The sequence below is a fragment of the Chrysemys picta genome, chromosome 2 (genome assembly GCF_011386835.1).
Source record: "Chrysemys picta bellii isolate R12L10 chromosome 2, ASM1138683v2, whole genome shotgun sequence".
Lineage (NCBI taxonomy): Eukaryota > Metazoa > Chordata > Testudines > Emydidae > Chrysemys > Chrysemys picta.
In genome coordinates this window covers 60,080,955-60,094,323 of record NC_088792.1, presented here as the reverse complement: position 1 = coordinate 60,094,323, position 13,369 = coordinate 60,080,955, and the positions used below count along the sequence as shown (strand labels likewise).

At 44.5% G+C, this 13,369-nt stretch overlaps 1 protein-coding gene across 6 annotated transcripts in view; it reads right to left on the bottom strand.

Annotated features, from left to right (window-relative positions):
* LOC112061733 (ATP-dependent translocase ABCB1-like) overlaps positions 1–13,369 on the bottom strand; it is a 67,112-nt gene that overhangs the window by 13,600 nt on the left and 40,143 nt on the right. For 3 of the 6 annotated variants that reach the window (XM_065583278.1, XM_065583274.1, XM_065583275.1), the window contains 5 exons: positions 11,869–12,015; positions 10,626–10,730; positions 9,886–9,963; positions 8,471–8,554; positions 5,444–5,647 (listed from right to left, as the gene is read on the bottom strand). In XM_065583278.1, the coding sequence (XP_065439350.1) occupies positions 5,444–5,647; positions 8,471–8,554; positions 9,886–9,963; positions 10,626–10,730; positions 11,869–12,015 (618 nt within the window). Of the gene's footprint in view, positions 1–5,330; positions 5,648–5,717; positions 8,146–8,470; positions 8,555–9,885; positions 9,964–10,543; positions 10,731–11,868; positions 12,016–13,369 lie in introns of those variants that run through there. The other 3 variants (XR_010598285.1, XM_065583276.1, XM_065583277.1) reach the window with 3 other exon arrangements.

The window sequence follows — 13,369 nt, the reverse complement described above, 5'->3', positions numbered from 1 at the left end:
CACACCCCTGAGCGCAGCAAGTTGCAGCGCTGTACAGCGCCAGTGTAGCCCAGGCCTTAGTAGTCATCCTTTAAACAGGAAGGGCTTCCCCACCTTAGCTAGAGCAGAGCTGGTGCTCAGTTGTAATGCTGTATAAAATTAGAAGGCCAGTGGAGCAGAGGTGCTCCACACATCCATCAGCATCATAATAGTCTCAGAGAGCTGTGGAGTGGCCCATTCATCTCAATGAGATGTTTGCAGCTGAAAGTGAACACCCAGTCTGAATTCAGCCAGAATCTAGCTCTGAGTAGGGTGACCAGACAGCAAGTGTGAAAAATCGGGACGGGGATGGGGAGTAATAAGCACCTATATAAGACAAAGCCCTGAATAGCGGGACGATCCCTATAAAATTGAGACACCTGGTCACCTCGCTTTGAGACATATGAACTGTTCCATTCATGCCAGTGGATTTTCCCATTCCCCCTCCCCAGGACTGTAGAATTTCTGACATGCCCTTTCTCAGCTCCTCACCCCTCTCTTTCAGCAGTGTGTTCTCGGGGCATGCTCTGAGCATGCCTGTTCTAAGCTTCCCACTCAGAGCACCCGGACTTCCCTGAGCCAAGCTCACATGGGGAGAGGTAGAGAGAGGGGGCCAGACTCCCTAAGAGGGACAAAGCACCCCAGATTCCAATTCATGTGAGGAGGTAGAGAGAGGGGCTTACATATCCCCAGAAAGCAATGCCTACTGCAGACCCTGGCTCACATGAGAGGGGGCATGGAAGGCAGATAGATCTCCATGGCTGGACAAGGCAGCTTCAGAGCCTGGCAAAGGGCGGGGAGGGCGGGGTCAGGTGCAGAGCTCAGACACCCCCAGAGAGGCAATGCTCCCCCAAATTCCACCTCACATGCAGGGGGTGGGGAGAGGGGCTAAGACTCCCCTAGAGAGCTAGTGGGTCCCCCAGATTCAAGCACACAAACAAAAGGGACAGACGGGATAATGCGGAGCTGCCCCTATTCTCCCCCGACCTTCTGCAACAAACCCTCATGTCTGCTTCCCAGTATCCATTCCCCAAACCCAACCTCCTCCACCACCCGTTCCCATTTATCTCCCTCCCCATAATCCCCGCTCTTCTCCGTGCAGCCCCAAACCCCTCTCACCCTATTCCCCTAACTCCTCCATCCCTTAAAATGCTCCTCTCTTGCCAGCAAGCATTTGCATGCCTATTTTTTTAAAACAAAAATACTTTGATGACATTACACCCCGCTCCAAAAAAAAAGCCTGAGAGTACCAGATTTTAGCAACATGCCAGCCAAGCTTTCCCAGGTTTTCAGCAAAGGGGGGCCGTGAACTGTCACTAGCTGGGGGAGTTCAGGAACAAACACTTACTGTGCATCTCTTCAGTCTATCCAGCTGCTTTGACCATAGTCTACCTGCAAATCCTTTGGGGTTCGCTTTACATACGTGCTCAGTGTAACTTGTGGAGTGCTTGACCTTTACTCAAGAGCCTACATGGATGGCCGAACTCTTTTGCTGATAATGTTCCGAATCTTGTTTCCCCCAAAGGGCTAGTGGATGCCATGCATTCTCTGGGGTCACCCTCAAGTGAGTGAGACCCTTGTGCCGGGATCAGACCCGTGGTCTGATCTCTAGATGTGGGCAAAAAAACATTTCTAGAATAACCTTTAGAAAAACTGTTTATTGGATGGGAAACAACATCTCATGAACCCCAACATCAAATGACCCCAAGTTTGGATCACTACACGTATCTTGCACTCCGATAAGGTTCACCAATTTATAGTGGTGCACCTCAGGAGATGGCAGGGTAGGGTTAGTGACCCAAACTTGACATCTGTTGAGCCAGACGTTCTGGAGATAGAAGCCCTAAAAACAGCCATTTAAAAAAAAAATTCTAGGTGGTGGGTGTTTTAAAAAAAACAAAAACATAGAGCTAGAACTCTAGATCTAGAGTTCATAGGTAGATACTAAGAACTGGAAGATGAATCACAGACCACTGGATGGCCGTGACCACACCCTTCAATTAACACTACTAAAGATAAGTTGATTACAACACCCACCTAAGACAAAAGGAATTTTGAACTGAGTGGCTGGAGTTTGCTACAATGTGAGAGTCATAGGTGGTAATTTCATTTTGGGAGAAATGCAATCAAACCGTTTGGGTGGAAAATTGGATGTGTAAACTTTCTTGGAATGAGGGTTGACAAACCTCCAGGATTGTCCTGGAGTTTCCAGGAATTAAATATCAGAGGAGTAGCCGTGTTAGTCTGTATCCACAGAGCCACCAGGCTCCACGTTGTTTTTCAGGAATTAAAGATTAATATTTAAAGATTGTGTCATTCGAGGAAACCTCCAGGAATAGGTTCAACCAAAATTGGCAACCCGGCTGGGAGGGGGCATTGGGGTAAATAGGAATAGGTGGTAGGGGAGGTAAGAGGTTGGAGGTTCAGGTGATGGAGGCATGTGACCCCCCACCTCTGCCAGTGCACCCCAGCCCTGCACTGCAACCCCCTGTGCCCCCTCTGTCAATAAACTCAAGCCATCCTGCACCTCAACCTTCCTGCACCCCAAACCCGAGCTTGGTCTTGACATCCTAATCCCCTGCATCCCACAGCTGTCTTTGCACCCCAATCCCCCATGCACCCCAACTTTCCTGCAGCCTGAGCCCTTCCAGTGTACCCCAACCTTCCTATACCCCAGCTCTACCAGTGCACCTGACACGTTGCACCTCCCAGCTCTGTCAGTGCACCCCAACACTACAGGAAAGCTACTGGACACACATTGATGGGGAAATTGGAGGGTTCATGGCTGACCAGAAACCATTACAAGCTCTGACACTACACTGTTCTTGGAGATGGGGCACATCTCTGAGAAAAGGGTCAGAGGATTTTTCTCTCAAACATAAAATTGTCAGTGTTTTGGAACACAAACCCTATCTGTGATTTCTCCCACCAGCCTGCTACAAACCTCACCCTCTAGCCGTTCTGAAACATGACCAGGAACGCTATGCCACTGGAACACAGCTGTCCTTCACCCCAGGCACTGCATGTGAGTCAGATTAGAGGAGGTAGGGAGTGACAGCAATAGAAAAGTTAGTACTCAGGGAGTGAAAACTTCAGGGAGAGGTGTTCCCTGCTTGCAATAGGGAGCCTCTGTATGGTAGTGGTGACAGGGAATGCAGTGACTGGGTCAGAGGTATGGCGGGGGAGGTGTGCTGAAGCAGGGCTGGTGAGGCACAGCTAATGAATGTGTGTGTCAGGTGGTGCAGCTGGCTCAGAATGCTAATTGTGGAACACTAGATGTACAACTGCCTCTATGGCCACTACCTCCTAACGCCACCAGAGCTTTTCCTGTTTAAAAAAAAAAACTTGGAAATTCCATGGCAAAGAACAACGTTAAATGCAGAGTTAAGGTTGCTTGTGGGTATGTCGTACCCCTGCAGAATGCTGTGTGGAACAAAACTCAAACTACTGAAAACGAGGAGATGCACAAGTAAGCGTGTGCATGTAAGATTATTTCTGCCATCTTTCCACAGTGCCAAGTTAACACACACCTTTGCTCTGCCAACCCTGCAGCTGCTGACATGTACAAGCTCTTCACCTCCTTTTACAGCCCATTCACTGTCACCCACAGGATTCCATCTAACAATATTACAGGACAAGAAAAAAATAAAAAAAGGCTGCCCACCCCATGTTCCATCTGTTCCATAGAGCTGGCAGTAGCCAATGAGAATTGTTTGCATATACTCCAGATGCAATCAGGATGCTACATGTACCTACACTAAAGGGTGGAGACAGTAGTTGGGCCTGCTTCTTAAGTGTGTTGGTGATGTGAGGACGTGGGGATCATTCTGAGGTATGTGAGAGAGCAGAGCAGAGCTTAGGACAGGAGGAACTCTGTGTTTGCCACCCTCCAATGTCTGAACAAAGGGAGGAGCTAGGTATGTACCTTCAGGATCCTGTGTGCATCAGTACAGTGCAGAATTGTGTATATCATTGCAGGGCACAGGGGCTGTATTAGAAAGGGTATTTTCAGTAGCGAGCTGGCATATGAGCAATCTAAGCATTTATTATCTATGCACACTCCAGGCAAAGTGAGTGTGCTCAGTGGCAGATGGAGCTGTACTGAAGAGCGGAGGAAGTAGTTAGCTCTGCTTGATAGGTGTGTTAGCGAGATCTGTGGATGACTTGGAGATGTGTGACAGAGCAGTGACTGAGATATGAGGAGATCTATGTGTGTGTGTGGAAAGGCAGGAAGTGCATGTGTACCTTCAGGATGAAGTATGTCTCAGTTCTATGTGGAATTGTGTAGGTTATGTCAGTAACAGGGCACGGGGCTTTAATTATAAAGGATATAGTCAGCTGTGAGGTGGAATTTGAAAGGATTCTAATGCTTTCAGGATGGCTAAGTGATAGTGTAGGTTGAGATGGTATCCTGTATGTAACAGTAGCCCTACACTTAAGGTGGGAGGTGCGAGTCCCAGCTCACATAGATGTACCCACTGTGCATAGCTAGGGTGGCATGAGCAGTGGCTTGAGCTACCCGCATGAGTACAAACCCACCCAGACCCCCTGGGCACATACTACTTGTGAGGCTCGCCCAAGCCACCGTCCTGGCTACACTGTTCTCCTTTAGTGCACTAGCTCAAGCAGAGCTAGCATGGGTATGTCTATGAGACCTGGGAATCACACCTCCCAGCTGAGATGTACCATCAGGGCCCGGGAGCTGTAAAAGGCTGTAAAGTGGTTCTCACATTGTACATGTATGATATTCTTTCTGGGGAGTTGGCTCAGTGTAACAGTGTACGCCACAATCTGGAACTTTCTGAATCTTTATAGTGCCCAGGGCCAGTGAGAGTACGTGCACAGTGAGGCATAGCTGAAAGAGGCTAGAGGGAAGCTAGCATGGTCAACCTTCCCCTACCCGTTTTTGTCCTTTCATAGTGTTAGATGGAATCCTGTGGGTGACATTGAATGGACTGGAGAAGAAAGTGAACACCTTGAACGTTTCAGCAACTGTGGGGTCGGTAGAGTAAAGGTATGTGTGTTAACAGGGAGCACTGGGGAATTACTGAAAGAGGGCAGAGTTAAGGCATCATCGGCAAATTTAACTCTGCAATTCCTGATGTTCAGAAGTTTGAGTTTTGCTCAACTCAAGGTTCTCCAAGGGGACGACATGTCATCAAGCAACCTTAACTTTGTGTTAACATAATTGTTTTACCATTGAATTTCAAGGAAATATGAGTAACTGCATGGATTTTAAAGCAATAAGAAATGTCCTCAATCTTAACTAGAGTGGAGCTAGTATCCCACTATAATAGAATCTCTCTCTTTAGCACTGTTTTATTTAATATATTTCAGAGTAATTTCTGTAGACAATCATCACTGACAATGTTGTCCTTAGAACGATATAACATTATACCCATTTAGTTTATACTGGAGATCTTACTCTTCCGGCCTCTTCCAAAGTTTTTGGATCTTTTGATGCCTGACCAGCCACAGAGCTCAGTCGAATAGCACTTGCAGCAATAACGAAAGGAATGCAGGCCAGGATAAGCAAAGTTAATCGCCAGTCATATACAAAAGCAATAATGACGGCGGTCAGAAGGGTAGAGGCAGTTTTAGCGAACAAGCCAAGTCGGCTTCCAGTAGCCTATGAAAAGCAAAAGAGTCCAAAGTTAGAGTTAATTCCTGACACACAAAACAGAGATCAAATGTATGAAATCATTGTTCACTCAGGATCAAATATTCAGAGGGAGAAAAATCATAAATGTTGTGCATTTAAAATCGACAATAATATATACAAAAACCCATATGGACAATTACATATGCAAATACCCCTAGCTGTGGGTGAGGTTCAGGAAGCCTGATGAAGATGTGGCCACATGGGCTCAATTCAACAAAAAATATCAGGGTCCTCCTGTGCCACAACAAGGCACAGAAATCAAGAAGAGCCAACAGCCTCTAATGTGGGGCATGTCAGCTATTGGATGCCCAGTTTAAGGCACCTAGGGCCTGATTTTCATAGGTGCTGTACATCAGCTGGAGATAATGGAAGCTGCAGGTTCCTTTAATTAGGCACTTTGTTTCCAGCTGTGTTAGCAGCAGGAAATGAGCGTTCACACCAAAGAGCTCTTCTCTTCCTGAGGATCTGCACATCCATGTCATCAAGAAATGCAGAAGTGATAATTGGCACATCGGATCTGTGTAAACTGTGACAATACTCATGGCTCAGCTGAGCAAATAGTGGATTTTACAGCTGGGGGCCAAACTGGAAAAATCGGGGAAAAAATTGATTCGATTAGATTTGAAACAATTTAAAAAAAAAATTTTTGTCGAATAAAAAATAATTTCAAATTGACCAAAACATTTTGGTTGACTAAAAACTCCCCTTACTCCCACACACACAAATTTTTTTTGGTATTGATTTGGCCATTTTGCAGTCTCTCTCCTCTTTTTTATTTGGACAAATTTGAAAATGAAATGCCATTTCAAAACAAAAGTAGAAATGGCATATGTTTAAATGGTCAAAATGAAACATTTAGACTTAAAACAAATCTCCCTTCCTATCTCTTTTGACTATTTGTCAAATTTTGCCTTAATTCATGAAGAGATTTGGGGTCCCTAAAAATACATATTTAAGCAAAAATACCATTCACTGAAAACACGTTGGCCAGCTCTACTCATGCCTGCAGATGAAATGGAAAGTTTTGTGGAAACAATCCATCTTTCAAATATCGTACTGTGGACAAACCAAGAAAACCTTGGGTGGGAAGTATGAGTCTTTCTTTGCTAGCCAGAGGCTTTCCTGCCCTCAAGAGACTTGTGTTCAATAAAATTATAAAACCAAACCAATGGCAAGATGAATTATTGCCATGTACTCTAGGGGCTTATACATAAAGATCACTTTGAGACTTCAGCTAGCACAACATATGGCTGCCCATTTACTTAGCAGTAGCTGTGTTGGTTCCAGGTGATTAGAGAGACAAGGTAGGTGAGGTAATATCTTTTATTGGACCAACTTCTGTTGGTTAAGAAAACCTAATGAAGAGTTCTGTGTAAGCTCGAACGCTTGCCTCTCACCAACAGAAGTTGGTCCAATACATGATATTACCTCACCCACCTTGTCTCTCACTCACTGATATTTCTTTGTTCTCCAGAGCACAGGTTCTCACCCTCTTTCTTTCTGACTGAGTTCCCCCGTCCCCCCAACATGCTATAAAAACTTAATGGCCCATCTGTGCCACAATAACTGGTTTTCTGCATATAAAAGCCAGGGCCAGCATTATGGGGTAGCAAGCAGGGCAATTACCTGGGGCCCCATGTCACAGGGCCCCCCGTGAAGCTACATTGTTCAGGCTTTGGCTTCATCCCCATGTGGTGGGGCTCAGGGCCTTGGGCTTCTGCCTCATGAGGTGGAGGCTTTGGCTTTCTGCCCTTGGTCCCAGTTTAATCCTGGCCCTGTTTGGCAGACTCCCCGAAAACCTGCTCGCAGCCAGTTGAGAACCACTGCTCCGGAGAATGCAATGTTCTGATGTTCATTTTGATCTATTAAGCTTTTTTATAGTTTGGATCCCATACATCACCTTCTTCTTGTTTACCTTGACAGCTGGGATGATGGACCTTATCCTCAAGAATTAAGTTGCAGTTTTTAAAGATTCAAGTAATTGTACGTTCCATCAAATATTTGATTGATTCCCCCTCTGTGCTGGCCAGTAAAGAGGAGATGGGAAGGAGTATGAAATCTAGTGAGTCTGAGGATCTAGTGAGTCTAGTGAATCTGGGAGTTAAGGAAGGATTTTTTTTTTTTTTAAACAAGTGAAGTAGAAATGTAATGTTATTTTAAACTATTGAATAAATCAGTACATTTATTACTCTTTGCTCATGAGTGAATTTATTTTAAAAAGTATGGCTGATGCGTCAGAATTTTTTGGATGGGGTCGTGTGGTGGGAAGGAAAGGGGAGATTGGCAAATTCTGCAGAATTTGCCACTTACCTGCAGGATTGTCAGTGGCTCCTATTCTACACCACTCCCTGAAGTCACACAGTCCCTCGTGCTCCTGCCATCACTGATACTCTGTATTAATGACAACTCACTTCACCCCATAAAGCCCCATACACACTCTTGTGTATGAAATGCAGTGGACAGAGCTGGGAAGAAGAAATGTACCCATGTCAACATGAGGCCAGGGCATTGTCTGCAATGCAATTCTCCCACAACTACAGCTCCTCCAAGCAACCGAAGTTTTTTTACTTAGACGCTTACAGCAAGGAAATGGAAGGTGTGTGAACATCGGTCGAAGCTTCAATAAATGTCATGATTTGGGAACAGTGAAACTGTTTCCAAGACTATTTAAATGTGTCAGACAGCCTCTAGAGTAGATTTACCAATTCGTTTTCCAAAATAACTTAATTGTCCCTTGCCAACACTGTAATTCATATTTGTAAGCAAAATGTAAAACAAAAACAAACATACCCCTTTTATTTGTGAAGCATCTGTAGCTAGTCTGGTTAACAAAACCCCTACGGCATTTTTATGATCGTCATACCACCCAATCTCCTGCAAGGGAATAGATGGTTCAGTTATTTTTGCTTTTGCAAATGAAATGTTCTTATCGTAACTCAGACTTGTCAGGGTCATTAGTACAATGTATGGACATTTAAAGCTCGACTAGCATGTGTGTGTGGGGAAGAGAGCGAGCCAACATAAGCACTAAGATACTCACTCTTCTTTTGTGATGAATAACATTTGTCAGATAAACTGAAAACTATCTTAAAATAAACTATTCTTACCCTCAGAACATTAAACTCTTAACAATCCAGGTGCTAACAACTGCAAAGATTTTAGAATTTAGAGTCAAGTACGTGTCATGCACCATAATGACAGGTTTCAAAGGGCTAGCTGTGTGTCTGTTTCATTGCACCATAATGAGAGTGCCTTCCACACCCATACCAACATCTGATAGGCACAGTGCTCCTCTCCTACACCTTTTATATTACACTGACTTCTGTAGAGCTATTCCTGATCAATATGGGTGCATGTGGGAGGAGAATCAACTTTATTATCTTTAAAAGGTAGTGGAAAAGAAGGAGAGCTTTTTTTTTTTTTTTTGTAATTTTCCCTCTCCTCCCCTATCCCCTTAGAATGCTCCTTTACATATGCACAACCCTGTGATACCAAGCACTACCAATGGGTGTGCAGGGTGCCTAATCATTCACACACAGAGAATCCTCTGCAAGGAACAAATAGAGGTGTGTCCTTTCCCAGGGATCCATCAGCAGGGAGTATCCAAGGACAGTCATGTTCCAATAGTATTATTGTAAATCAGTCCTGTTCCAGCTGGTCATCTTGACTAGAGAAACCACTCTAGTGAGCAAAGATAATGCTTTGAGACCCTATACCTGTTATGATATGGTCCGTTTGCTATGGAGTTTGATGCAAACAGACCTAAACCTATTTATCTAAACATTTATATCATGACCATCAGGGTGAGATAGAGATTTAACTTCTGTTTTGTTAATCTTTGCAAATATACCAATGCACTCAGATACATGCATGTTTTATACACTCTTCAGTATGGTCGATATTGAAAGAGATGGCATCAAAATTAGACAGGTCTCCTAGCAGCACTGAGTTAATCTGTACATGCTTTTGCTTTATTTTGTTTCGCACATGTGCTCAGAGACTTGCCGCTTGTGCATTGCTAAAGTTTCACTAAAAGGATGGGTTGTCTCGAAGCTGTATTGGAGGGAGGCTCTACACAGGCTGCAGGGAACCAGGAATTTTCATGGTGTTATACAAACATCAGCCCACAAAAGCCATCTGGCTCATATGGCAGGAGTGCTGCATATTTGCTGTCTATCGCTCTGACCCAGAAACGTGACCCATACCTGCTGAAGCAATGCTTTGAATGACAAAGATCGCAATCTCTTGGTCAGAACTTCCCCAGACTTTCCAAACATGAATCCCTGAAAAGGGAGAATGGGAAATAAAACAGTTGAATTGTATGTGCTGGGCTGTACAGTCATATTTAGAACAACCTGCTGTAAATGTGATGATATTTCAACCGTTCAGCCACACAGTTTACAGAACCAACACAGTGTTTTAGTACATGGTTTCAGATGTTAGTTTAAAGCAGGTGAAAGGTACCACACAAATTCCTGGAAACTGAAGTTTCCTCGTACTGCCCCCCGACACGCTTCTGCAGCCAGCTGCAGAGGTCAGCAGTGGAGTCACCTTCCCTGCTTACTCATTCCTCAGCCTCACTACTCACTCTGCTATCTAACAGTGCCGACTGGGCCGGTGGTTTTTGTAACGTACACACCAATGTAGTGGAACTGGGCTGTGCCCAAACGCATTCCCCCTAGGACACAGAACAGTCGGCAGCACCTTTCAGGCATTGCTGCCCTTGGCTGCTTTGTAACTGGCAATCGGGAAGGGTAAGGCTCTGTATTCCATACCAGCCACTTGAGTCACTCAGTGGCTTGGCTCTGGAACAGTTTTTAAGAAACACAGTGAATACAAAGTTGCATTATGTCCCCAACATACCTCTCAAGGAGATCTGAAAATCTTGACCATAATGTATGTGACCAGATACTCAGCTTTGACTTTTCAATGTAGTGAAGTTTACCTGGATTATGTGTGTTACTAAGCTGATCACTGCTAGTGCAAGAAACATTAGAAAAAGCAATGTAGTGTTTGTGCTCCTTTTTTCAGGATCTGTTTCTTGAAAAGCCTATGTAAGAAAAGCACAAAGTGATCACCAGTTACAATAGCTCAGGAAACACTGTAGAAACTATTGAACTTCACCTCCTCTCAGCTCTTCCCCGGCACCTAAACTCTGCCACCTCTCAGCTTTCTGCTGCTGGCCAGGAGGTCACTCCACCTCTCCCAGCTGACCTGCCACTCATCAGCTGCTCCTTCTCCAATCCTCCACCAGACCCTCTCCTCATTTGCCTGGGAGCTGCAGTGCCACTAAATCCTGCCTCCAGGCTGCCACTTCACCAGCTTTTATCTGCCTTCCACTGAATGCTGTCACTCCCTCAGACCATCCACCTCCCCTCCAGCTGACTACAACACCCCTCTTCTCTTGCCTGAAGATAAAAGATTCCCTAAACAATAACATCTTGTTTGAACCATTCTCCCTGCCTGCTGCTCCAACTCCTAGTAACTTAGAATCATAGAATACCAGGGTTGGAAGGGACCTCAGGAGATGATTTAGTCCAACCCCCTGCTCAAAGCAGGACCAATCCCCAGGCAGATCTTTACTCCAGTTCCCTAAATGGCCCCCTGAAGGATTGAACTCACAACCCTGGTTTTAGCAGGCCAACGCTCAAACCACTGAGCTATCACTCCCCCCCGCCCCAACAATCATATGCTAGAATCCAAAGGAAGTCTCCATTTCTTTCGTGCAATGATTCAGGAATCAAGGGATTAATTATTCAGACAGTCCCATAGATGTCCCTGGTACTTAGAAACATGTTGGAATTCAAGGTACCTTGAAGGAGCTTACTGTCCGAAGAGAATGGGTACAATGCAATGAGTAGGGTCAGGTACAAGGCAGGGAGTCTGCACAACAGTGGAGAGTGGTAAAGGAATACTGAGTTTGATAAGGGAAGGTGATTTGCTTCACTGGAAAGGTGAAGTCATTCCAAATACGGGGCTAGAAAATAGGCAACAAGTGGGGAGAGGAGATCAAGGGCTTTTTCAAGTTCCTACTGAAGTCAATGGAAAGACTTGTAGAGTCCAGTGACAGCGGGAGTAGAAGGAGGCTCTAAGGCATCACTAGAGACAACTAGCTGGAGGGTCAGGCAGGATTTAAAGTTCTGCATTTGTGCCTGGTTCATTAGTTTACCATACAGTTCTGAACTTACCCCAATGATTTTTCCATATATAACAGAAAATGCAGGGTGGATACCACCAGAGAAGGCAGCAGCAATCACGCCAAAGAATATATGCAGCCACTCAGGTTTGTTCAGAGCCAGAATTCTGGAATAAGGCACAGCCGGGAGATTTTCCTCCTATATAAGAGAGAAAATTCAACTATTCACTGAAAGTTGTGGAACATGACAATTTCCTCAGCTGGGGGTAAATCAGTAAACTATCCTAGCAACTGTTCACAGATAATTTGCCCCAGCCTCCAATGTGCACACTGAATGAGCAAACGTATTGAAGATTTGCCACTCTGTAATTTAAGGTTTTAAAACTGCAATTGCAAGTCAAAAAAATCTGCAGGCATAAATTTAACAAAAGGCTAACTGGGGGGTGGGTGGGATGGGGTCTATATAGTTGAGTGAAATGTCAAATAGGGTCAGTGACCATGGATTGCAACACATAAATCATTATAACAACCTAAAAGTCTCACTGTTCTTTTTGTGCTCAGATTAGTCTAGTTCAGCCTCTGCTAAATGCTAGTGGGTTGGCAGTAATAAAATTGGGTCTACTTATGTCAGTTAGTCTGTTTTGGCTTTTACAAAATACAGACCTTGAACCATTACCAGATGGATGGAAAAGGCATATGAAACAGTGATTTAGGCTTCATCTCGCTTGAAAAAATACATGGCAGCTCAGTTCAGCTTCACTGAACTATTCAAAAATGTCCATACATTTATTGAGGAAGTTGTAGAAAATGAAATGAAAAGATAGAAACTGGTACAAATTATTAGATGAGGTTCTGAGCCAGTTGCGATGACCTTGCCTGGTTATCTTTGCCTGTGTTTCAGAGAATGGAAAAGCCTGCCCACACTGCAACCATACAAGCATGCTGAACTTCGTGACATAAATAATTTCATGTCTTCCCATCAGATTTCTTCACTTTACTGCAAACAGTTTGAATTCTGAAGCCATGTATCTTGCCATCTATTTCCTCTGACAAGGCACAAATGCAACGGTTATGAATAGATAAAAAGTGTGTTCTGGACTTCTGGGCGATACATTGTAAAAATACATTCAGTTGCTGCTTATTGTTTGCATCGTGTTCTACCAGTAGACTGTACTACAATAAAAAAGAGCTCCTAGAGCAGGGTTTCTTCTCTGGTGGGTGAAGAAAATTAGGTCATCTAAATGTGTTTAAGGATCACAGGGCTGGCTGGGCTCAGCTCCCCACTCTGGGCCAAACCTGAGCAGTGCTGCAACCTCTGAGGTTGCAACACCCGGAGTAGGGAGCCAAGCCCAGCTAGCCTGCGGAACAGGAGCTAGGGTCTGTCTCAAGAGGCGAGACTGATTTGTTTACACCTGTGTGTTCCCTGAAGATTCCCAATTCAAGTATTCAGATCAATGCTGCATATGACAGAATCATAGCAAAGGTGACATGGCTTAAGACCTTTTTAAAAAAGAAAATAGAATGACCTTTGTTACTATTCTCACAAGCTATCA